This window comes from Azolla caroliniana, unplaced genomic scaffold, assembly GCF_043228905.1.
Source record: "Azolla caroliniana isolate FFs.n. ecotype wild unplaced genomic scaffold, voAzoCaro1.0.p SCAF_9, whole genome shotgun sequence".
NCBI classification, from domain to species: domain Eukaryota; kingdom Viridiplantae; phylum Streptophyta; class Polypodiopsida; order Salviniales; family Salviniaceae; genus Azolla; species Azolla caroliniana.
Window position 1 is genome coordinate 2964547 of NW_028230444.1, and position 24628 is coordinate 2989174.

Genomic DNA, 24628 nt, shown 5'->3' on the forward strand with positions numbered 1-24628 from the left:
ACCTCCACTGCAATGCTGAGATTGGTGATCATGTGGAATTTAAAGTTTAAGAATGTTTGAAACTTCCAACTCTACAAAACCATAATTATTGTTTAGTATATTAGCAATATTATTATTCTAGAAATTGCACTTGGGAACCTACAAAAAATGTGGTCAATGCTCTTGGTAAGGTTGTGATCTTCCATCACCTCTATCCATAAAATCCTAGTGTGAGTCCTCAAGTTCTACATTCAACATCATTTTTTTGTCGTTATGTATGTAATTGTTTCCAAAAGGCCATGAAACATGTTAGAAATCAAGAACTATAAATAAAGGAACCTTGTTACTATTGAACCGATATCACTTCCAATGCTAGTTGTTAATCTCTCTTGTCGAGTTTCCTCATTCAATTGTGCCCTTTCGTGGCATCGTACATATCATGCCCCCAACATATTTTCTTGTAATCTTGTTGGCAACTTTCTCGTGATTCATCTCATCCTTGATATCCAACATTGCCCGTTAATTCCTTTCATGATACCTTTCATGATACCTCACATTATCTGGATGCATTTGTTGTTATGCATGTAGCAAGTCACTACTTTCTTGCAATCTTGTCAAAGCTTTCTCGTGCTTCATCTCATCCTTGATTTTCCAACATTGTCATTGAATTACTTTTATGATACCTTGCATTATCTGGTTGCATTTGTTGTTATGCATGTAACAAGTCACTATGTGCTAGAGTAGAAAAGGAACCACACATATGTAAAATTATGCTTATGTAATTGACCCTAAAAATGATTTTGTATAATATTATGGACATTCGTCAAGCATGTGCAAGTAATTTTAAAATTTAACAAGCACAAAACTTCAATTTATGATAGAAGTTTAAGCATCTTGAGAATGATGACCAACATCAAAGCATAGGAATTTTGTATTTTCTTTGACTAGGGAAAATGATCACGATTAATTATTCAACATTTCATCATTGAACTACATTGTTAATGTGTAAAAAGAGCATATGGCCACCCTCTCTATTAATTCATAATTCCTCAATCTTTATGGTCATATTACATGTGCAATTATCAAGCATTTTGTGACAAAAATTCCACTATTTATGTGGTCTTCTCTCTATATCAATGTTGCCTTTGAGAAGCATGTGTCATGTTATTGTCATGCGTGTATGGTGTTGATGCTGAATGCGATGGTTTTCTAGCTTTATGAATACCAGCTCTATTATTGTTGCTATTATTATTATGCTCTTTTGAGGAGGTTTGTGCATCATTTAAACTAGTTTCATATTGCCCCACTTTTGCAACATTTCCACCAACATTGAGGCTTCTTTGATCATGGTTATTAACTGCATTCCGTGCATATGGAGTCTTTTGAGCTTCCTGCTTATATGTAGAAGGGATTATGTTGATATGTTGTTCATTTGAGACCATAGGTTGTCCAATAGAGTACACATTTGAACTTCCTTGATTGTTACTTCTATTAGCTACATCAATAGTTCCATTTGAATATGCCACTTTCCTTATAGCGGCCACTTGCAAGTTGTATGCTATCCCAAGACCAATTGTGGTAAAGGCAAGCAAAGCTGCTCCCGTGAACACTCCAGATTTCAATATAAAGCATCCACTAGAGAGATTATCGGATGCGTCATGCCGATCATTGATGCCAGCACCCGCAAAAAGGAGAAGAAATGCAATTGAAAATGTGATCCTACATTAGGATAATCAACATGACATTTTAAATAGGATAGATAACTGTTCTTGCTAGGTGAAAAAACACTACATGGCCCTAGTTTTTTTGATATTAACCATAAAATCCCTTTATTTTGACAACATTTCAAGAATATCCTAATGTATTTATACAAGTTTAGTAAACTGGAGAATCCCAAAACGCTATTAAGTTTGGAACCCAAAGTTGTTTTCTAATTTTTTGTAAATATCGTGCTTTTTATCATCGAATCATTGGACTCAATAGAGAATTGAGATTTTGAAACCATAACATGTTAGATTTTTATCCTTTTTCTTTACCATGAGATGACTAAGAAGCTAACTGCGAGAACAGTAGAGGAGTTCTTCATTGAAGGATTATTAGGTATAGGTTCACAGCAAATACAACCTCCCAACACATTAGACATCATTTGAGCTATGAGTAGTGAAATGGCTGACAATACTCCAAGAACTAATGCCGGACTCTTTGGATGCACGCATTCGGTCAACGACAATTTCGTGATGTCACTTTCCTGGAAAACAAAGTTGAGTTCTTATAGGGTAAAACAATATGAAACCTAATGGATGCACTTTATATAAATGTCAAAGAAAAACAATGTCATCATCATTTGCCATGTCCTAAGGTCATTAAGATGACACATCGTTTTATAGAAAGATATTTTAGCTTGTCAAAAGCAATGTAGAGCATAGTTTCCTCTAAGGGGAAATTATGTTATGGAAACCAATAACTTCATAGGACGTTATGAGCCCTAATTTTCCATAGACACACAACATGCACCTCATTTCTGGCGTCCAGGGTCAGGTCATCAAGATGACACACTATTTCATAGAAAGATGTTGTAACATGGTTAAAAGGGAATGTATCAAATAATTTCATCTCAGATGAATTTATGTATAACTTCATCCATTGTTAGAAACCCTGATTTGCCACAGAAACACAGTGGCACTGTCATTTCTAGTGTCCTAAGGTCGTACAAACAAGACAATGGCACCATCATTTCTAGTGTCCTAGGGTCGCCAAAATGATACATTGTTTCATAGAATGATGTTGTAACGTGATCAAAAGGGAATGAAACATATAATTATTTGTCAAACATTATGTTGTTAATTCATATTTATGTGAATCCTCTTCTTCTACCAAAGAAACAGAGTTGTGTGGCACCATCATTTCCCATGTCATAGGTCCATCAAGGTGATGGATGATGAACTGTTGCATAGAAAGATGTTGTAACATGGCCAAGAAACTAAGATGGAATGTAGGCCACAATTTCCTCTCCAGAACTGTCACACACACATGATTTCATCCATAAATTTATGCGGCTTCTTTTTTCTTCTTCTTCGCCTTCTTCTTCTTCTTACAAGAAACAAATCCACATCAAATTTCTTTCCATGCCCTACGGTCGTCGAGCTTCTTCTCATGAACACAAACAAGAACATACAAACCCTGAATATTATTTACTAATCAGAAGGTCCCTCTTTTAATTGAGTGGAGAAACTCGGGCAAAAGATAATGTGTCACAATCCGCTGGATGAATAAAAAAAAAGAGTGAATAGTATAAAGAAAGAAGGTGAATACCGTGAGCTTTTTCGCCTCTGCGATGAGGGCGAGGAGGCCTGAGAGGAATCCGAGAAAAGCGACGGAAGACAAGAGGACGATCCGTGTCTCCATGGCCCCGACACTGTGGAGTCAGACGAAGGAGAAGACGATGGCGAAGGCGAATATGGCGACAGTTAGCAGAAGCAGTAATGCCAGAAGAAGACGTTTGTTAATCTCCGGGAATACCCCTGAGATTTTCTTTATTTCCAATAATGCCCCTCCTTAAGATTTTCTTTATTTCCGATAATGTCCCCCCCCCCCAAGAGCCCTAAAGGAATGGGAGATAAATAAACAAACGTAATGACATCAATTTCCAACATTCAAATAATATTGGCACTTGTTAGTGCCGGATTAGACAAGAAAATCACTAACCATTAATTACCAACTAGATATATCCATCATTAGAGAGATGATCCTAGCCCCGAATAGATACTTGGATTGGTTTTTCGACACATTATATGCAACAAATCCCCTCGTTGACTACTTTTTTTTCTACGTCCAGTTTTCCCTCTCGTGGACCGGATAACAAATCAAGGTTCTATGGGAATCAGATTTTACCTCACTTATGAGCTCTAAAACTAAATAGCCTATAATGTTCCTATTACTAAAATAGGAATGTAGGTCCTAACAGTCTATCAACTTCCAGCCAATTCGGCTTATGACTTCTTTGGCCAACTTTCCTCGGTCGATCCGGCATTCGACGTCTTCAATTGACTTTCAGTTCATGTTGAGCTTGTCAGTGGTCACTCAACAAAATCGTTAATCCTTGTCCTAATATTTCCCTTCCTTCATACCCTAACTATCCATGATAGAGATTGACATTGAACTTAACTCGTTGGTTCCTTTCCTCTCTTCTTCCAAAACTCTCTCTCTCTAGAGTTCATACTAGGAATGGTTAATCGTGTTTCTCCAAAGCCATATGCAAGAAATGTTGGGGTGTGTGCTTATGAATTTGGTCTACGTGACATTTCTGGATTGTTGAGAGATCAAGCTCAACTTAGTTTAGTTAGTTAGTCAACCATGTAACTTCGTAGTTACTTAGATAGAATCTAGTTGGAAGTGTTGACTACAACGCCTTAAATAGGACCTTGTACTTAAGCGGGATATTCTAGATCCTCCACTCCTAAGTACATTTAATATAGGACTTACACCTTAGTACCTATATTCCACTCACACATGTGCACCCTTGCACATGAGATGTATATATACCTCATTGTGGGTATTTTTGTATTTGATGATGATAGTTGATGATATGTACCTTTTAATATACTTTATCATCCCCCATCTTGTTTTTGTGTTCATAAGTGTACTTCTCTCTCCCTTCCTCTCACGGACACATACACACACATATCACTTAATCTTCCGCTACGTAATCGCTTAACTTAATCACATAATTAGGTATATAATTATTCCTTAATTAATTGCCTAATCCTTAACATGGACCACTCATGTTCAAGGCGACAATAACTCCAACCCATGAAATTCAATCTTTCGCCACACACCAATCATCAATTCTCATAAGTTCACAAAATGACATTTCAATCTCCAAACCACTACCTCCCCCCTACGACTCATGGCACCAATCGTCTCTCATTCTCCATTATGTGTCGTACTCTTTTCCATGCGATGCTCATCTGCAAATTGATCTGTTGTATTTGGTAGTCACTTTGACAACTTACATGCAAAAACATTTCACATCTGGAAATGGTTTGGCCTCATAATGCCCATAGCTTGCGTTTCGGACGTTATCACACATTTCAGATGACTATTCATCTATCTATTCCTCTTTCACATTAGTGTGGTACTACAGTTATAAAAGCATGCATTTCCTACATCTTCTCTGAAACATGCCATTTTGGTCTTAATGAAACAACCAACCTAAGCAACTAGGTGCCTCCCATTCATGACCTGCTCTACATCATCGTGTCATTAGCAAGTCAAGAGACGGACATGAGGCCATATATGCATGTGTCCATGGACAATTAATTGGTAGGAGGACATATGTTCGTGTGTGTGTAACAATCGGCAATGGTTCAGTTCGATTCGAGAGGGTAAAAATCGAATCGTTTAAAATTTTTGAAACCTGAACCAAACCGAACCGAACCGAATCACGAAACTGTTAAACCAAACCATTACAAAAATTCAAACCGTTAAGCCATTAAACCGATAAAACTGTGGTTTCGGTTTTCAACTTAGGTCAAAATTAAAAAGTAAAAATTAAAAAAAAATAAAAAATTCATTATTTAAATTTTAAATATTTTAAAAATATTCCAAAATGTGAGAACAAAGCATGAAACTGAAGCGATTGTTTAAAAAACAAAAAAAAGCCATTAAACCGTTTAAACCGCAGTTTCTAACAGCCGAAAACAAACCGAACCGTTAAAAAAACCCCGAACCGAACCGTTTAAATCGTTAAGCCGCGATATCACGGTTCGGTTCGGTTGAAACAGAACCGTTGCTGATTGTTGTGTATGTGAGAGAGAGAGAGAGAGAGAGAGAGAGAGAGGCGAGGAGGTTCTGATGAGGCCATGTCCGGACAGTTCACGAGACAGGTGTGGAACCAACAGAAGTTAGGGTTTTGGAAACATGTGGTGGTAGCTTGTTTGCCTCTCTCTCTCTCTCTCTCTCTCTCTCTCTTCGCCTGCACTGCGTAGCGGAGCAAAGTGAAGCTTTCTTCTCCCAAATTTCTGCAGAGTTGTCGCCCCTTCCTCAGACATCATGAGGGCCAAGGTTTGCCTCTCTCTCTCACTCTGTCAATTTGTTTCCGTAAGTCTCTTTCTGTTTTTTCTATGTGCTGTGTATATACCGATCAAACTCTTCGCCTGAATCGCTAAGCTTTCAAAGGTTTCTGTAATGGTTCACAATTAGAGACGGTATATTATACTCACTATTTATGTAGTTATTGTTCCAGGCTCGTTTGAAGTTTGAGTTTATATGTTTGCTTTCTATACTCATGGGTTATTCTAGTTTTTGCATTGTTTTCTGAGGAAACATCAGTGTTTCTGGTACCTTCATGTGAGAAATAGGTGAGATTTGTTCGATCCAGAAACTCGTTATAAGGTTTCAGTTTTTCTTTGAATTATACAGAACTTGGTGTACTTCCCTACGAAATTTACATACTATTCCTATCTCTGTGATTAATTTGAAGGTTTTATCATGTTTCTGTTGGAGGTCTTTGACCTTCAGAGCGTGTTGTGAGATTGATCGTCGCTTGTTTAGCACGTGATTTATGCGTAGTTGTTTATCATCTTCCGGAGGTAGATGTAAAGAATTTGGTCTGAGTTTTGGTGGGAAATCTTGAGACCTCGTCATTTTATCGTAAGAAGAAATTGACGGCTGCTAGGGTTTTACTGAAATATATCTGAAATTTCTGTTTTCAAAGTGATCTTATGCCATTATTCCACAGTATTGTCTCCAGCAAAGTTTTCCCTAGTTGCATGGATTGTTTACGTCAACGTGGTATTAATATTTGTAATCTGACAAAGCCTGCAATTTTATGCGATTTGATTTTTGTAATGCAGTGGAAGAAGAAAAGAATGCGTAGGCTTAAGAGGAAACGCAGAAAGATGAGGCAAAGGTCGAAGTAGAACCAAGAAGGTTGCTCAGGGAGCGAGGCTAGGCAAAAGCTTTTTGAAACCACCTTAGATTTTTCTGATGTTATTATTTGGATAAGAAACAGTAACAAAAGCAACGCATTTTCTTTCATGAGAGATATTCGGCTTTTCTAAATCAATTATGAGTTTTACTTGTCTATATGTCTTGGTTTATGCTGAATTCTTAAATCTAATGGGTTTTCTGGTGTTATTACAGATTTTGAATTGAATGGAAATCCTTGAATATGTCCTAATTTCTTTTTAGTAGGTTAAGTAATAGAGACTGAATTGATTATATCTTATTATATCTGTCAGGGATTTCGTAAATGATTTTCTATCTTCTTAAATCTATAGATTGTGAAATGGTTTTTTAAGCATGTGATGTTTCTTTCGTTGATACTGGAATTGCATTATTTTTCTCAGTGATCCTGAATATAATACAGATGCTCTCATTCCAGCTATTCTTCTTATTTCCTCAAGGCATTGTTTCTGGATATAATATTTTGATTTCTTTATATAAAATTCATCATTACAATATGTATATCTTTCCTCAGTACAGTGATTGTGAATATAAGATCAATTTCTTCTTCGTTTTAACTATTGTGAATATTTTAGTTTGACCATAAAATATTTTTGATTTCGTTGTGGATTTATGTATATATATTGAATGTGATTCTTTAATATGATAATAGTCAGATCCCAGGGCTTGTAGACCTTCCCCTTGAGTGTGGTTGCTGTTGGAAATTGTTAAAATTTTGTTAATGAAAATTGGAAGTGAAGTTGAATTCCTTCAGTTGGAATAGGTCAGTTTCAATTAATTTTGCTCTGTCAGGGTGTCTGTGGTACTCGTGAAATCAAGTTGAAATTTTCTGCAGTATTTGTCCTGTTTGGAATCAGCTTTAATGTTAATCAACTATTAGTTTTGCGTTTGAGATCCACAGATAATTGGAGCAGCTTTATCATTGTTTTGTTTTTAAAAACCAATATAATTTGTAGTTAGTCTGTGTTTATGTAAGATTAGCAGTGGTATGGGTAAGGTGGGTTACTGTGGTTAGCTTGGCATGCCATGCCACAAACGGAAGTTGGGCAATGGAAACAGTTACAGTAAAAGAGAGTGAAAACAGCATTGCTTTTGTTAATGTGTGAGCCATGTAGGAAGGAATTTAGCTGTTTTATGTGTAAACAAGCACTCTCTACTGACTACTTCCTGGTAGCTTCCCACTAGTTAAATTAAGCCAACGGCCTGGGAAGAGCTAGCCAGCATTGCTTTTTGAAATGGGTCAGCTGTGTAGGAATTTTAAGTGGTTATATTATCACAAGCACTGTTTGTTGACTATGTTTGTCGTGGTAGCATTGTCGAAAACCAGTTGTATGTCTCTCGTCTTTAATTGTCCTAAAATCTCATCTCCAAGAGTCCCTGATGTAGTAGAATGTTTGTCGCTTTTAATTGTCTGAAAATCTCATCTCCAAGAGTTCCTGATGTAGAGTAGAGTGTTTCGAATCTATTTTGGGAAATATGGGTAGGCGTTAGTAATGTAAGCAGTGAATGGCCCAACAAATAAAATGGAGTTTTGAATTAAGGAAAAGATGGAAAGACAGAATAAAAGAGATAAAGAAGGAAGCGAAGGGATGATGAATAAAATAGTAAGTGGTATGAATGAATAGTAATATAGGAAGGAGGAGTTTTTTAAAAGCTCTGTTCTGCCAGAAAGTTAAAGTAAGGAAAGCAGAGGAAAAGATAATTGAATGGATTATATGGATTATGGAATGGGTTATGAAATTAATAAAGAAAAGAAAAGAAAGGAAGAAAGGAGGAAGAGGGGCTCTTGACATTTAATTTTCTGATGTTCATTTTTTTTGTAACGGTTCTTCAAGGAAAGAACAGACAGACAGAGATAGAGAGAGAATACAGAGGGAACAGAGTCTCCCCTGTTCCCACCTTCTCCAACGGCTACTTTTCTTCCACTTCATTCATTTGCTCACAACACCACTCAATTCATATTCATATATAATATATATATATATACATATACATATACATATATATGTATATACTCAGACACTCATTCATTCTCTCACACAACTGTTTTCTTCACAACCAGAAACCTTCAATCAACTGTCTCTGTTCTGTCTCCCCTGTTTCTCTCTCTCTTCACCTTAATTTTGAAGCAGAAATCACCCACGATATAATTACCAAATCAAAACCCTCATCATCACTCAGGATAACAAACTCATCCCCCCCAATAGAAGACTAAGACAAACACTCAAATTCTCTGTCTGTCTGTCTTTGCCAAATGGCCGCCTCCAAGGCTCATTTGACCTTCAATTCAACTGCGTACAACCGCAGAGACTCATTTGGCCTTGGCTGGGCTGATCAGTGGGACTACAAATTCAACGATGAGAAGCTCATGAAATCCAGCTCTCACAGTTCATGCAATAAAGTGGCCAATCCATCATCATTATCATCATCATCATCATCATCAACAGCAGGAGCAGAAGCAACAGGAACTGGATTGTTTAAATCAAAACTCGGTATTGGAAACATCGGAGCCAAGTCTTTGTCATCATCGTCATCATCATCGGCACTGTTGCGCCCCGCGAAATTCGGTAAAGAAAACAGGTCCTCAAATTCTTCATCTTCATCATCTTCATCATTGGTTCATAAGAGTCCCCTTGGTAGCAGCAAGAAGCTAGCAGACATCAACAAGAAGGTCACATCGGCCGCCAATTCGAGTGCCCACAAGGTGAAGTCCAGCACTCACATGGGCATCAAATGGCTCAAGAAGCAATGCTCCCTTAAGACCTTGAAATCATCGGATCATTCATCTTAATGTCATTTTGCAATTCATCTAAAATCTTTAGAGAACCAACCCCAAACCAGGAATTGTAATCAAAACGCTTTTTGGTCTTCTCTTTTTTGGGCTCTATGATTCCTTCCTATTTCAGAGTAAAATTATATAAGATTAATGCTCAGAATATCAGTCATTTGCTCATTAGCGTTGCCTTGAAGAAGCAAATCCTCACACAGAATGTTCAAAGACTAAGAAGCAAATCCAAAACTAGGAATTGTAATCAAAACATTTTTTTTGTATTCTCACTTTTTGGTTTCTTCTCTTTTCTATGTAGATTAACGTTCAGAAATCCTCTCCATTAACCAATGTAAGATGCATTCATTCATTCATACATCCAATATTAGTCTCCAATCAAGTTTTGAACCAATTGTTGGTTGCTTCTATTTATTGAAGGTATATTTGGGCTTTCATACTGATATTAAAAAGAAGTAATACACAATGCACCTAATTTGAAGTTAATATTAAAGACATACCATATGAAATGCATGTAGTCTTTATTATTTCTGAGGGTGATGGTACTAACATTGTCCGACCGAAGGCCCCACAACATTTGAAGAACCAATCAACGTAATTTTGTTTTCTCCAGTTATAACATACCTTCTTATGCAAATCCATCTCGAAAACTAGAACAATACATTTTTTTGTTTGTTAGCTTGTAATTTCCAAACGAGATAGATAAGCACAAAACTTAATGCTTGAGTAACCAACAATTACAGACCATATGTTTATTATGTTATTGTCTTTGTAGGCATATACATAGTAACAAGAAAATCACATTATGGAATGGAGATGGCAATTTTCCTTGATTACTCTGAAACTAGGAGAACTTTGAAGATAATTATGCATGTCTTCTTTCTCCACCAATAATTGTTTAGCTTTTCTCTTTTCTTCATAACGCCAAATACATTCTCACCATAATCTAATGTGGTGTTGTTTTGATATTCCCATATTGCATCTTCTGGGATTAAGTGGGAATATGATAGTGCAATGTGCCTCCTTTCTTTCACTCACATCAAGGGATCAATAAAGTCGCTATTGCTTGGTGCTCAACTCAACAAATAAGAGCTTGGCCATTTTCACCTTTAAGTTTTGGTATTTCCCATATCTTGATCGAGCATGAAATGTCTTATTCCTAATCAAACATTCACATTACCTTTTAAAATACACATGTAAGTGACATATATCCTTCCGCTTCCCAACTTCTTTACAATGATAATCTAGCATCTCTCCTTTTGGGTAAAAAAGTGGTATGGATTGTTGTAAAGTTGCATTAACTACACTATTGCAAGTTACTGTAATCAGTGATCACCTAAATCTATCAAGATTGATGAGCATTTATTGGTTTCTCTCCCTCTCTCTAATAGGACATACCAAAAACATATGAATGTGCTATTGAAAACAAGATATAGATAAGCTCTCTATTACAAATGGTGCATATTTATATATTGCATCGCGTTTTTTTCTTGGTATTTCAAGGATCTAATTGTCAATAGTTGGATGATGTGCACACCTAATTCATTTACATATTTACCAAGTCCATTTCAATAGTTAATATGATTATGATATGGAAATCTAGTGGTATTGGATGAATAATGTTTGAATGGTTCATCTACCTTTGAACGGACTTTGGATTGTTCATCTACCTTCTAATATGCATTCACAAATGCAATTAATGTATGAAGGCGAGCCCTTATCTTTTTGGTTGCATGGTAAAATGTTGTGTTTCATAACATATTGATTATTGAAGTTTTGAGGACAAATGATTGGCTCTCATGATTGAGTTACAAAGAGTGCTGAGGTGTCTTTCCAATGTAGTATCCATCATTGGCATTAATTGGACAAGAATTAAGGCAACCTATGTGCCTAATGAGCAAATGCCATGTCATAAACAATTTTAGAAGCTCTTTAGGATGACCCAAACACTTTTTGAAGCAAATGTTGTGATGTGTATAGTAAAAAGGGACGGGAGAAGTTATAATGGTGAAGCAAGGTCCTATTAATCACTCCAACATAACTCTCAAGACGAAGTCACAGTTTACTGTCAATTCATATAGTTCTTTTGTCACCTTTGTTGTGACTCTAATTAGTCGAGACCAAATCTTTTTCCGTTCTTCGTTCTTTTATACTTTTGATTGCACAACTTTTTCCTCAATGCCTTGCATTCACAATTTACACTAACTCTTTCTTTTTGCCTTACCCTTTCTAAGTTTCTATGCATTAGCCATTCATGTCTAAGATGATTATCCAATGTGAGTTTCTTGAGTTGCATACTATTGATCATTGATCCTTGATCCTTGTTTAGCACTCAGAATTGGGATTGCATACACTTACTCTTGCACATCATTCTTAGTTATGATCTCATGCTTTCACCCTTTGATTGCCCTCCCATGAGTGCCAGGAGTTTATGATAGTTATAATAATGAGAGTAAAGATATATCGTGCATGTCCTAGGGTTGGTTTGGCATCACCACATTGCCACCCTTATCAAGTTAAAGTATGAAAATTAATAAGAGATTCCCTTATGATTTCTTGATGAGACAAGACATAAAGGCCTCCAAACCCAAACAAGTTTGTTAAGGAAGATGACAAGCGACTAGAGAGAGAGAAAATACTTATCTAACTTATTTATGTAGTAATGGCCTAGTTGCATCATGCTCCAAGGGGGTTTTCTTTTGTAGCTTTATTGGACCAATTCCGATCGATGTTTGATTACGTATATTTCATACAGAGACCTATCATAAACATTGGTATAATCTCCATCATTAAGTTGCTTACATTTCCTACGTACAAACCTAAGCCTACAACAATGACGGCTTTATAAAGTTAAATGAACTGTCTTTATAGTTATTATAATTAAACAATTTCCAATAACCGTTACAATAAACTCCACTCATTAATAACATTTTCATGTGTTCCAAACCCATTTTGATTTGGATTTATTTGGGCCTTCTTCAAACATAAGGATAAATAATACGACCCTACTCTTTGTTCAAGTTGATGCCTTACTTTGTAGGGCCCATTCATTCTAAATGTACACATGAAATGTTAGATGAATTTAAAGCGAACAACTAAAAAGTATTTTATTTGTATGACATGTAAAGCCTACATGTTCTGACGGGTTTCCTACATTTTACAACTTACCCTTTAATTTACCATATATCAATGTTAGCGGATCAAATATGGAAATGCTAACAAATGAATCAACCTACTAATTACTAATTGCTTGCTCAATAACCTTATGAAATGGTCTCTAAATAGAACCAAATTAATCCTGCTCAATTTACTGATGATTCAAAAGGGTAATTGAATCCAAATGATGCTTTGGTAGATTCTAATAGCAATGTCATTTGTGGTTAATGTTGAAACTTGAGGGAAAACTTGGTACATTTGGAAAATCCAGGATCTTATTTGCAAAAGGTGTGTGCCAATTAAGAGTGTGGAAAAGAAAAGCTCGAACAATAGTCCAGATATTCTTGAACATGAATGAATGGCATCCGTAAAAAAATAAATTACATGCATTTAGTTCTGTCCACCCAAACATTTGTAAATGATTAACTAGGGAAGGCCGGTCGGAACATATTTGAGGAAGGTAGATATAGTGCTACTACAGAGGTTCTTTTCCCTTTCAACTTACATGCATTGAGATTGGTGATGGCTCAAAAAACCAAGACAAGTTGGGGGAAGGAAGGAAAAAAATTAAACCCAAGACAACCAACTACTATATTACATAAAGGTTCAAGAACTCGACTTTCCCCAAATTTGCCTCTCAAATGAGAGTGAAATAATAATGTCGAAATATGAGCGCAATTGTCTGGTAACAAACACACAAGTGAAAAAGTGTAACGAACTTCATGGTAAGACGAAATTCTATAGAGGGTAGAAGAATTAAGGTAGAGGAGTCGATGTGCATCTATTATCTATCTGTAAATCGTAGAAACGTTGAGGAGAGGGGATTAACTCTTTGAAATCATATACGATAATGGTTGGAGAGAACCGACAAGCGAAAGCATTTAAGGCGAAGTCCTACTTCTATCATTTCTCTCATTATTGCTTGATCTAAATACTATCTTCCAACAACTCTTTACGTGCCATTTAAATATCACGAGGCCTCACTGGGCACAACACTTTAGTTGGGGGTGGTGTGTGTGTGCAAAATGGCTCAAGATAACCAAACAACGCTAGTGTGTCACTTGGAAGGGACACTATTGAAGTCCAAGAGCTTCTTTCCATACTACATGCTTGTGGCCTTAGAGGCGGGAGGACCTCTTAGGGCCCTCTTATTGTTGCTCCTCTATCCTCTCACATGGGCCTTGGAGAATTGGTTCCTTGCGGAGAGCGCAGCCATCCGAGTTCAGGTCTTTGTGGCCACTGCGGGGCTCAGGTTGTCCGAGGTCTCGGTCGTTGCGCGGGCCGTACTCCCCAAGTTCCTGCTCAACGATCTCAACCCTCACGCTTACCGAGCCCTCTTGAAAGACACATCTCGGGACACTCGCTCGGATGCGAACATGGGCATGGGCACGGGCGCCACGCCCGCCCTAGTCATAACTTCGCACCCCAAGATATTCGTGGAGCACTTCTTATCGGTCCACCTCCGGGTCGACACCATAATCGGCACCGACCTTCTTGTCACCAAGACCGGCCGTTGCACCGGCCTCGTGTCCGGTGGAGTCCTCGATGAGCCTAAGAAGCTTCAAGCCGTGAAGCAACTATGCGTTGACATGTCTCGTCCCCTCGTTGGCCTATGCACAAACCCTAAACCTAAACCTAATTACCCCCTCAAACACCTCTTCCTCTCTAGGTGCAAGGTAAGTCTTAATCTCTTGTTTGGACTTGTAGGCCAGTTTGGCCTCTTAAAAGAAGTTAATATGTATATATGTATCTTTCTTTCTTTCTCAACATATTTGGTTTCTCTCTGTCTCTTCTGAATTGAGCTAAAAATTTTGTCTTGTTTTTTGTTGTTGTTGTTTGGTTGTTGATTCAGGACATAATTCTTCTGCCTGAAAGCAGGCCATGGGAAATTGTGCCATCTGACCAATACCTGACACCTCTGGTGTTCCATGATGGGAGACTGGTGGTTAGGCCAACCCCTCTCACATCCTTCCTCATCATGCTTTGGATGCCCATTGCCTTTGTCCTGGCGGTCGTCCGCCTGTCCATTGGCCTTTGCTTGCCGGCCGAACTCGCGTACCCGATAACCTCATTCCTCGGTGTCCGACTCCGCGTGAGAGGGGCCCCGCCCGTCCTCAGCTCCGAGGACGTCCATAACAACAAGGAAGGCGTCCTTTTCGTTTGTACACACCGTAGCCTCGCGGACGGGACATTCTTGACCATGGCCTTGAGACGGAAAGTCCGCGCTCTCACTTTTAGCCTTAGCAAATTGTCCGAACTCATCTCGCCCATCAAACTGACGCGACTCACGCGGAATCGCGAGGACGACGCGAGGATCATCGACAACCTTTTGATGAAAGAGGACATCTTTGTGTGTCCTGAGGGCACGACTTGTCGCGAGCCGTTCCTGCTAAGGTTCAGCCCTTTGTTCGCCGAATTGGCCGATCGCATCGTTCCCGTGGCGCTCCGAGCAAACATGACCATGTTCCATGGTACGACCGCGCGGGGCTATAAGTTCATGGATGCGTTCTTTTTCGTTATGAACCCGAGGCCCTTCTATGAGGTTGTGTTCCTAGAACCCATACCCGTGAAGGAGCTTCGGGAGAGCGGGAGAAGCACGATCGAGATTGCGAACCTTGTCCAAAAGCAGCTCGCGGCACATCTTGGCTACAAATGCACAAACTTCAACAGAAGAGACAAATACAAATTCCTCGCGGGGCATGATGGCAATGTGCAATAAAAGAAGTAGAGCATTAAAAGCATAATTGCATACACATGATGCTTTTGGCATCAATCATACAATGAAGGTTGAAGTAAGAAGAAAACATTCCCAACTTACTAGACATTGGTTCAAGCATGTGGACATCCTCTTAAAAAACTGATATTATTATTGTACTGTGCCAAGAAGACATTGGATGATGAAAACACCCACCACCCACCCACTCTAAAAGCTTTTGTTCCTAACTCAGGAAAAAGCAAAAGCTATTGAGTCATTCATCTTTTTATTAGTAAATATAAATTCCCACCAATCTCTCACCTTTAAAGCAATCAGCTACCCAATCCATGTGACAAGATCAATGGCAAACAAAACATGATTAGTGTGCTGTGTTTGTATCTTTGAAATCACACTAACAATGACTCGTAAATGACGTAAATTCGAGGGGCATTAACTTTGCAAACCACCCTCATTATCTTTCCAACCTTCCTAAAAGTAGGCGAGATATGAATCATTGTTGTCTTTGGTTTTGTCATTCAATTGAAAGTGTACACTGTAGATTGGTTGATAGGACATCAATTTGGCCTTCAAATGACATCACCACCCTTAATGAGCAAACAAAATGTTCCACATAAGAGGTCTATTATCTTCTGTGTATGCTCTTTAGTATAAGTGATTTGTTCTAACAAATGAGAGAGGCAGTTCTATTTTCCCCTGCAATTACATGGGAACGGTAGGCTCAACACTACTTTAGGCATATGCTAATTATAGATATAGTTACTTATCAAAATGGGAAAAATGAAGAAGATTGTATAGCAAATGATGGCACGGTCAGCACTACTTTCAGAATATGCTGATAATAAAATTTCTTTCTGAAAATGGAAAAACGGAAGATGGTTGTATAGCAAATGATGGCATGGAAATGATCAAAAGAGCATTTGTAGTTATGTATGCTGATGGCATTGGTTGTTTGAGCACATCCCATATGGTTCAAAACATAAAAAACGATCCATCATCTTTCCTTCATCACCAAGATAGTCTACATGATATGAAAATAGAGATATATGGCATGCTACAGATGAAATGGAAACATACATACAAGACGTGAATGTAAGGATGGGACTACTACACAATATATTAGAGAGAATTTATTTACAAGATCCTTTACGTACCTATGCATTAACATGCGAAATTCAATCATGCTCAATTGCACATGAAGGGCTCCTAAAAGGACTAAATAAGTTCTTGTAATTGGAAAAACACATCTCCGAAACATCCTTAATAGAATAAAATATTACAGATGTGATAACCACGTTCAGAACTTTGAGATTACGAACCACCTCAAAATTTGCATCACAACCCCATACACGTGGTTACAAATACTATTAATCATAAAAGAGTAGAGTACTGAACATAGATTTACCAGTCATACCATATGCAATCAAAGAAAAAGTAGAAAAAAACTCGACATCAGATCAGACATGAGAAAAGAGCCAACTCTTCCAAGAGGCATAAATTCACACAACATAAATCTCGCAAACACAATGAAACATCCCAATTTAAAGAAGAAACCTAATTAGAGGATACTGGTATCGCAAAAGCAACTGGCAAAAAAATCCAAAGTGCAGAGAGAAGATGCAACACTTGCATTCAAAACTTGTCACACGCATGGGAGAACAATACGTAATAGAGCAGCTAATATCCTTAAGAATAGTACTCTAGATATACATTGCACAGTAAAAATACATTTTGTTTGATATGCCAGTTCGAAACATTTCAATCTGATTTGCTCATCCGGCATATAACCCAAAAAATAGTATTGCATCACACTGTATTGCCTCCAACATTCTCAAGGCTAGGATCAACAACCTTATTTACAATATTTTTGGACTGAAGTAACAGGTTTGAAACCATGCATTTTGTCATTATTGAGGAACTTCTAAAATTTGACCCATACTTTTTACACAATCTACAATGTAGATGGCCAATGTACATATGTTTTTGAACCCACAATGCAGTGGCTTGCTAGCATCCTGAATTCCTTTCAGGCTGTTAAGAGAAGTTCTCATTGTTGTTACCGTCTAGATTCTGCCCCAAAAGTTCAGAAATACAAGAAGTCAAAACCTTGAAAGCTCATAGCACTGAATCTAAGGTTGTAAACCAAATGCCTTTATTTATTAAACATAATATGCAATGACAAAGAGAAAGTGAGTGATACTTGTTTCAGATTTTTGATAAGCTTGTCAATCTGCAAGCATAAAACAATGATTTGTTTCAGGGTTGACACAAATTTGTCATTTGCAAATGTAAAATAATCATAGAGCATGTTGATAAAAGAGATGGAACTCTAACATATACAAACTGAGCCTAAACCTGACATAAACAAGACTACCCTAAACACTAACCTACACATGTTAACGGTAATCTGTGCAAGTCAACAATAAACCTTCAAGTTTATTTTAAACACTGATAGAGATTCTTTTTTTTAATTGGCCATTCACCTGTGCCAAACCTGGATGCATTGCATGGGCCTTTTGTAACCAGATTAATGCAGACTCTGAATCACCAAGTGCTGCAAAACAAAGTCCCATGCCTGCACATGAGAAGTAACATCACCAAACAATATCATGATCATATAATTCACTGTTATTTCATGTATATCATGCATACCGCTCATAGCTCCAAAATGATAAGCATTCAATTCCAATGTCTTTATGCAATCTGCAATGGCGGCTCGATATTCCTAGCAAAGTACAAAGATGCTTCATAACAATCTGTATATAGAAGTCAAATCAAAACAGGAATGAAAACATAGACAATGTAATTAATAACCTTCAGAAGGTAGTTGACAGTCGCTCGTTTATTCCACCCCTCAGCAAAACAAGGTTCTAATTTAATGATCTGCAGTTGTAGCTCAATTTACTTATTTTATTATGATACCCTGAGGCTTTTCGATGAATTACATAATGCCCATAAAGCTATGAGGTGTTGTCCCATGATGGCTTCTTTTCTTGCATTACTAAACCTACTAAACCTCATTGGCTTCTTTTGTATGGATAACATATCGCATAATAAGGATTGTAGGGTCTCATAGATTACTTTGAGCTCTCCCAAGAGAAAGAAAGCATGATATATTAATGTCTTTTAAGAGGCCAACATGGCCTACAAGACCAAACAAGAGATTACATCTTATAATGTTTTTTTGTCTTTGAGAACAACAAAACGAAATCAATACAATATAATCTATATATTTATCTCCTGGTATGCAAAATAAATTTGTCAATTTCAAAATAGATTTTCCATACTTGTGAAAAAACATCTCTTGCTTTAGGTAAGTCATTTGAAATCATTAACGAGACTCCTTCCTGCAATCAGACCACAAGTTAAAAACAGTAGGACCCTAAGAAAAGACATGATTATGTACTTTGGCATGTCATCTTCTAAAACATAACTTTCATATAGAAACTTAAGTATAATATTTTGAGCCAAGTGGAACCTAGGAATCAGCAACGGTTTGGTTTCAAACCCGTTAATGAAGCTCAAGGCTGAACCGAACTGACCTGCACCACCAAACCATTTATAAATGGTCTAAACAGCTCGGTTTAGGCTTGAACCAAACTGAGACTTGCCGATTTCTAGTGGAACCTACGAAACTCTTATTTCTGAATTCAACAAGCACATTATGTGTGCATATGTGCAGCTCTTCTTTGTAAAGGAAGAAGAATATGTCCCTGCCTGTAAATATTGCTCAACATCTTGTCTTCCAGAATGCATAAATATTTTCCACATTGCCTAAGCCACCAGAACCAATGCTAATTGATCAATAATTGTTTCGTAGGATAAGAGAAGAACAACAAAACATAAAGGAAATCAGTACTACTAACCTTCTCTGTCTCTAATGCTATAAGAGGATTTTTATCAAGAAGCCCATTGGAAAGCATAGGAAGAACTTGATCATCACCAATGCTGCCGAACTCCTGGCAGAATAAAAAAGTTTGTAATATGCAGCAAAACTAACTTTTACAATGGGAACATATGGAATCAACTATTTTTTTCATGATGAAAAATGTTACGAATAAGCCAAAAGTTCAGGGACTTACAGATATTATTTGTATTTTTTCATTTGTACTCCCTTTTGCCAGGACACTGACCTTTTCAAGCATCAACTGTGCTATAAATGCATGCAACAAACAAACCAGTGTTTAAACACGCAAAACTAGGGAAAATGCATTGAACATGAAGCAAGAAAGGTAGCAGTAATTACTTGCTCCTTTTCAGACAATTGTGCCTTTAAACGACTAAGTTGATCATTAATCCTGTTCACATAATTAATACAAATTTCTGGATAAAGACAAAAATGGTGCTAGCATGTAAAACATGCTGATTGCATATAAAGTATTAAAGTAAAGGATAAAGCTTGTACTCTTTTGCTTGCACATAGTTCTCATCCATAATTGACACGTCCAACAGCCTAAAAGAACAGGGAACTATATAAAATAATACAAACCATAAAGTAGTACAAGAACATATATACCTTTGTAGTAATTGTAGACGCTGCCATAAATTCTCCTTATAAATATTATCTTGATAACTTCCCTGGACATTTGAAATAGCAGATTCCATAATGAAATTTCTGAGTGATTTATAGCATAAGCATGAGGAAGACTTATGAATTTAAGAAAAGAGAATAATAAACCAAAAAATGCATTTATGCAACAACATCATGGTTGTTTATGTACCCGTATTTAACGTTTAAATATGTATAGTACCTCCTCATTTGTATAGTACGTACTATACCTCAATGTTGTTCAGTCAAATATCACGTACATTTGTCAAATACGGTATTTAATGTATTTATTAAAAAACAGGTATAATACGTATTTATAAAGAGAATGTAAGTAAAACCCCAACAAAAAGCAAAAGAAAAAAAAGATTTTAGTGAAAAAGATGCCAAAGGAAGGAAGGAAGAAGAATAGAAGAGACGATGATGAAGAATATGAAGAAAAAGAAGAAGAAGAGAGAAAAGAAGACATAAACCTGTCTTGACTCTGAGTGTGATAATCACAAAAGATAGAAGAAGAAGAAGAAGAAGAAGAAGAAGAAGAAAACGAAGAAAAGAGAAACCTATCATGAGTGTGATAATCGTAGAGGATTCCTCAATCTATGAAGGCATAACTGTAAATAATTACAATTTGAAGTAGAACATCCTGATATACACTTACACTGATTTATAGAATAAGGGAATATCGACATCCATATTACTAAAAGTATTTTAGGATGTGAAATGTTCAAATGTCTTATATGCATTTTAGGATGTATAATTATACTACATCACAAAATTGTGTAAACATAGATGTTTTTTACAATATTATAGATATTTTTTAGAAAGGTAAATAATTTTCAAATTCTAGAAGTATTTAACGTACTATACGTAAAATACATATTTTATAAGTATTTAACATATTAAGAAAACGTATTTTTAAATTGGGAGGTACTATACGCGTATTAATACGTTATATACGTATGGTATCCGTACCGTACCTAACAACCTTGAACAACATACACAAAGCAATTCAAGAAGAACTTCAAATGTTTTACTAAGACCATGTGAGGCTGCCAATGGATAGTTTCTCAGATCTTCATAGGAAAGGTTCATATCCACAATTTCCCAAGCACATTAGGACATGCACCTAACTATATGGATAAAGTAGTGTCGCTTGCAAAATCATTACAAGACCAAGTCATTGTGCAGTAGAGGAGATTAGGGCTCACTTCATTACAACCCTCAACTGATCAACATATGATTTCTAAATTCCTCGGGTTTTTTTATCACAATTACACATTCTAAATTTTGCTAAAAACTATGCATTTAGTATTGGTTGCATTTTGACAGGAGATTTTTCATACAGTTATAACATGCTACGCATAGCGTTTATAAGTAAACTATTTGGCAGTTCAATCAGTTTATAATAATAATGCTTGTGTTTTGGACTTTCTAAATCTTTAAGATATCAAGATAGGTTGCATATGAATCCTTGTAAGTGTCACATACTTTTCTGCAACAGCAACTAGCACAATTTGTCGTTTCATTGTTCTAAGAGTCAATGTTCATAGGCACTCACTCATGGCTTTTATCCGACAATCACGGTTTCCCTTTTCTATTGAATCATGAGGGGGTACCTAAGACTCTCAAATATATAGTACATCAAAGATGATATAACCAAAATGAAGAAAAAGACAACAGGTACATATACTCATCACACTTACCACACCATGTTAGAGATTTTGGAGTGCACAGATGAAAAGCCTTATGATATATAAGCCCATTAGCTAGCTATATATACCTCAGTCTCATACACCATCAAGATCAATGCACCGTATCTTAAGGTACAAATGTAATGGGCATGTGTAGGAAACTGTTTAGATATGGCCAGTCCATTATGCACCACACCTTAAAGGTACACATGTAATGGGCATGTGTAGAAAACTGTACATACATGGATAGTCCATTATGTACCACCATATCTTGGGGTATAAATGTAATGGGTACGTGCAGAAAGCAACACATACACAACACTTTTCGATGTGTGTATGTGTGTGTTATTTATGATAGTCTGTTATTAGCATCATGGGAAATGACTGTTAGTGAACAATGATGGTTAATGCTTGGATAAAAAGCACCCCTAGAGTGGATGTGTTATTACTGTATAAAAAATTTCAACTGCCATTCTCTACATTTGCTCATTTTCATAAGGAATCACATCCATGGATCTTGCCCAACAATTAATAAGAGAAAATGCATCCATCAGAGCATATATGATCTGTTCATATGTTATAATTAGTGTTCAGCTCTTTCAATGATGCATATATTATAATTATTGTAAATATGCATCCAAAGAGTACTGGTTGGATTCATATATCACATCCTTTGAATATCATATGCAGCAATATTCACATTTACCATAAACTTGAAAGGCCAGATTCATTAATAATCCAAATTGTGAGAAGGCCATGAAGATTTGGAGGTAATGGCGAAAAATTCATAGACAAGCACCATGTCTGATGATTACTCGATCATTGGATTCATATATGATTATATTCTTATCCGTTGAGAAGTATGCATCACTATTCACACAAGACCAGTACCCTCCAAGTAATATAGGCATGGGGTCTATGTACAACTCTTCTTATGCTTGCATATTCCCAAGGCTAGCCACTAGTTTTAAGGTTATTGCCTACACCTCCACAACCCAATACTCTACTCCAAAGGAACTTAATGCAATCTTGGGGGACACGGTCTATAAAGTCTACCTTTTTATTAGATAGGGTTGTTGGTAGTTGTTAGAGTGATACTTGATATTTGCCAATGTAAAGTTATGAGGAAGAAAAATGTGTGATTAGAGGGAAGATAGAGCATGCATATTTCTTGTAATCTAAGGACTTTTTTATTGAATGAGGATTGGTGTTTTACCTTGTCTTATGTGCGACTGAGGGAGAATGTAAGCCTTTCTGGAGGCACACCTCTCTAAGGTCTTTCTGTAATCGGTCAGTTTTCTCAATAAACACAATCTTGATAAGCATGAATATCATTATTCCAGAAAATGGTTCCCTCATTCATTAAATTACCAATCAAATCTTTGAGCTCACCTAATATATATAAAATTTCTACTAGATTCCCATTAATTACCGGTATTTTCTCATTAATTCTTAATTTTTGATGCATGAAAAGGAAGCCGGATTGACTAGTACAGTTTCAAGCAGTCATATGATATATCAATATTCATTGAAAGTTATGAAAAAACGAGCTCTATAACTGATGTCAATACAAAAATTTTATGTGTCGAGATCGCAGAGATGCAAAGCATGGAACTTACTGAAATATAGTTTATCTGTGTGTGTGTGTGTGTGCGTGTGCGTGCATATATGTGTGCTAAAATAGGAGGAGAGCCACTGGAGAGAGAAGAGCATATTAACATACCAGAGAGCACCGAGTTGTTAAGCTGGAATTTCGACAGACAGGAGAAGGGAGAAGGGGGGATTTAAGGCGAGAGATGTGGCGGCGGCGGCGGCGGCTGTGTGGTGACAGAAACAAAGAAGCCATAGCTGCAGAAGCCACTGATGAGGAGCAGGACAAAGAACCCATCATCATCATCATCATCACCATGTCTTCCGTTTCTTAACATGGGCATCATTACATACATACACACGTACATAGTATGAACCATACGTTCATTCGCGTTCGCGAAAGAAAAACCCCCTCAAAGAATGATAAATACCATACTTTTGGATTAACTATTTATTATGAGGTAGATAAGCCTAAAAATGAAAATAAAAACATAAGAATATTTGAATAACATTCTCATTCGTTTTTTAACGTAGGAAAACGAATGTTATACTAGATGAACACAAATTTTACGTACTATGCACACGTACGTACGTACATACATACATACATACATACATACATACATGCATCCATACGTCCATCCATAGTATGAACCATACGTGCCTTCGCATTCTCGAATGTTTCTCTCATGTGTAAGAAAAACACCCTCCAAGAATGATAAATACCATACTTTTGGATTAACTATTTATTATGAGGTAAATAAACCTAAAAAAATATGAAAAAAAAACACAAGAATGTTTGAATAACATTTGCATTCGTTTTCCAATGTAGTAAAACGAATGTTATGCTAGACGAACACGAATTTTAATTACTATGACGTAGGTCCATCCACACACACACACACTCATTCTATTGACAATAGATCACCCTAACGTTGATGACATGCTCACCACTGTGGATAATCATAAGAAGTGTCTTAATGCTTATTGCTCTACGGGATCACGTTGGTGGTACGATCAAATGTGGTGTAATCTATGCTATATGATGTGAATATTATGTTAGTCTAGATATAAAGACACGTGGAAGTTAATCTTTTGTTTGTTCGGCTATTGCACTATATGGTGCAAATGGTAAGCATTCAAGCTACAATATGGTTCACTTGGATGGACTAGTCTTTCTTTCTTGTGACACCTACACTCTT

General features: G+C 36.8%; 4 protein-coding genes and 1 long non-coding RNA gene across 5 annotated transcripts; 3 read left to right on the forward strand and 2 right to left on the reverse strand.

Annotated features, from left to right (window-relative positions):
- Positions 1-1109: 1109 nt before the first annotated feature.
- Positions 1110-3443, reverse strand: LOC147859868 (uncharacterized). Its single transcript, XM_087324816.1, has 3 exons — positions 3292-3443; positions 2016-2227; positions 1110-1698 (listed from the first exon to the last, which is right to left on the reverse strand). The coding sequence occupies exons 1-3, from the start codon at positions 3382-3384 to the stop codon at positions 1113-1115; spliced, it is 891 nt and encodes a 296-aa protein (XP_087180942.1). The 5' UTR covers positions 3385-3443; the 3' UTR covers positions 1110-1112.
- Positions 3444-5818: 2375 nt separating this feature from the next.
- On the forward strand, positions 5819-7060 carry LOC147859869 (uncharacterized). Its single transcript, XR_015530241.1, has 2 exons — positions 5819-6042; positions 6834-7060. It is a non-coding gene; the product is annotated as an uncharacterized LOC147859869 (long non-coding RNA).
- A 1956-nt stretch (positions 7061-9016) lies between these two features.
- LOC147859870 (uncharacterized) lies at positions 9017-9832 on the forward strand. Its single transcript, XM_087324719.1, has one exon. It carries the CDS (start codon positions 9200-9202, stop codon positions 9734-9736), a length of 537 nt encoding a protein of 178 aa, XP_087180845.1. The 5' UTR covers positions 9017-9199; the 3' UTR covers positions 9737-9832.
- Positions 9833-13861: 4029 nt separating this feature from the next.
- Positions 13862-15969, forward strand: LOC147859871 (glycerol-3-phosphate acyltransferase RAM2-like). Its single transcript, XM_087324341.1, has 2 exons — positions 13862-14562; positions 14739-15969. Exons 1-2 carry the CDS (start codon positions 13912-13914, stop codon positions 15603-15605), a joined length of 1518 nt encoding a protein of 505 aa, XP_087180467.1. The 5' UTR covers positions 13862-13911; the 3' UTR covers positions 15606-15969.
- A 1316-nt stretch (positions 15970-17285) lies between these two features.
- On the reverse strand, positions 17286-23744 carry LOC147859872 (uncharacterized). Its single transcript, XM_087324342.1, has 13 exons — positions 23560-23744; positions 20116-20177; positions 20005-20052; positions 19846-19897; positions 19682-19747; positions 19466-19558; positions 19317-19373; positions 18887-18946; positions 18414-18482; positions 18252-18324; positions 18083-18174; positions 17800-17829; positions 17286-17669 (listed from the first exon to the last, which is right to left on the reverse strand). The coding sequence occupies exons 1-13, from the start codon at positions 23737-23739 to the stop codon at positions 17634-17636; spliced, it is 918 nt and encodes a 305-aa protein (XP_087180468.1). The 5' UTR covers positions 23740-23744; the 3' UTR covers positions 17286-17633.
- Positions 23745-24628: the final 884 nt, after the last annotated feature.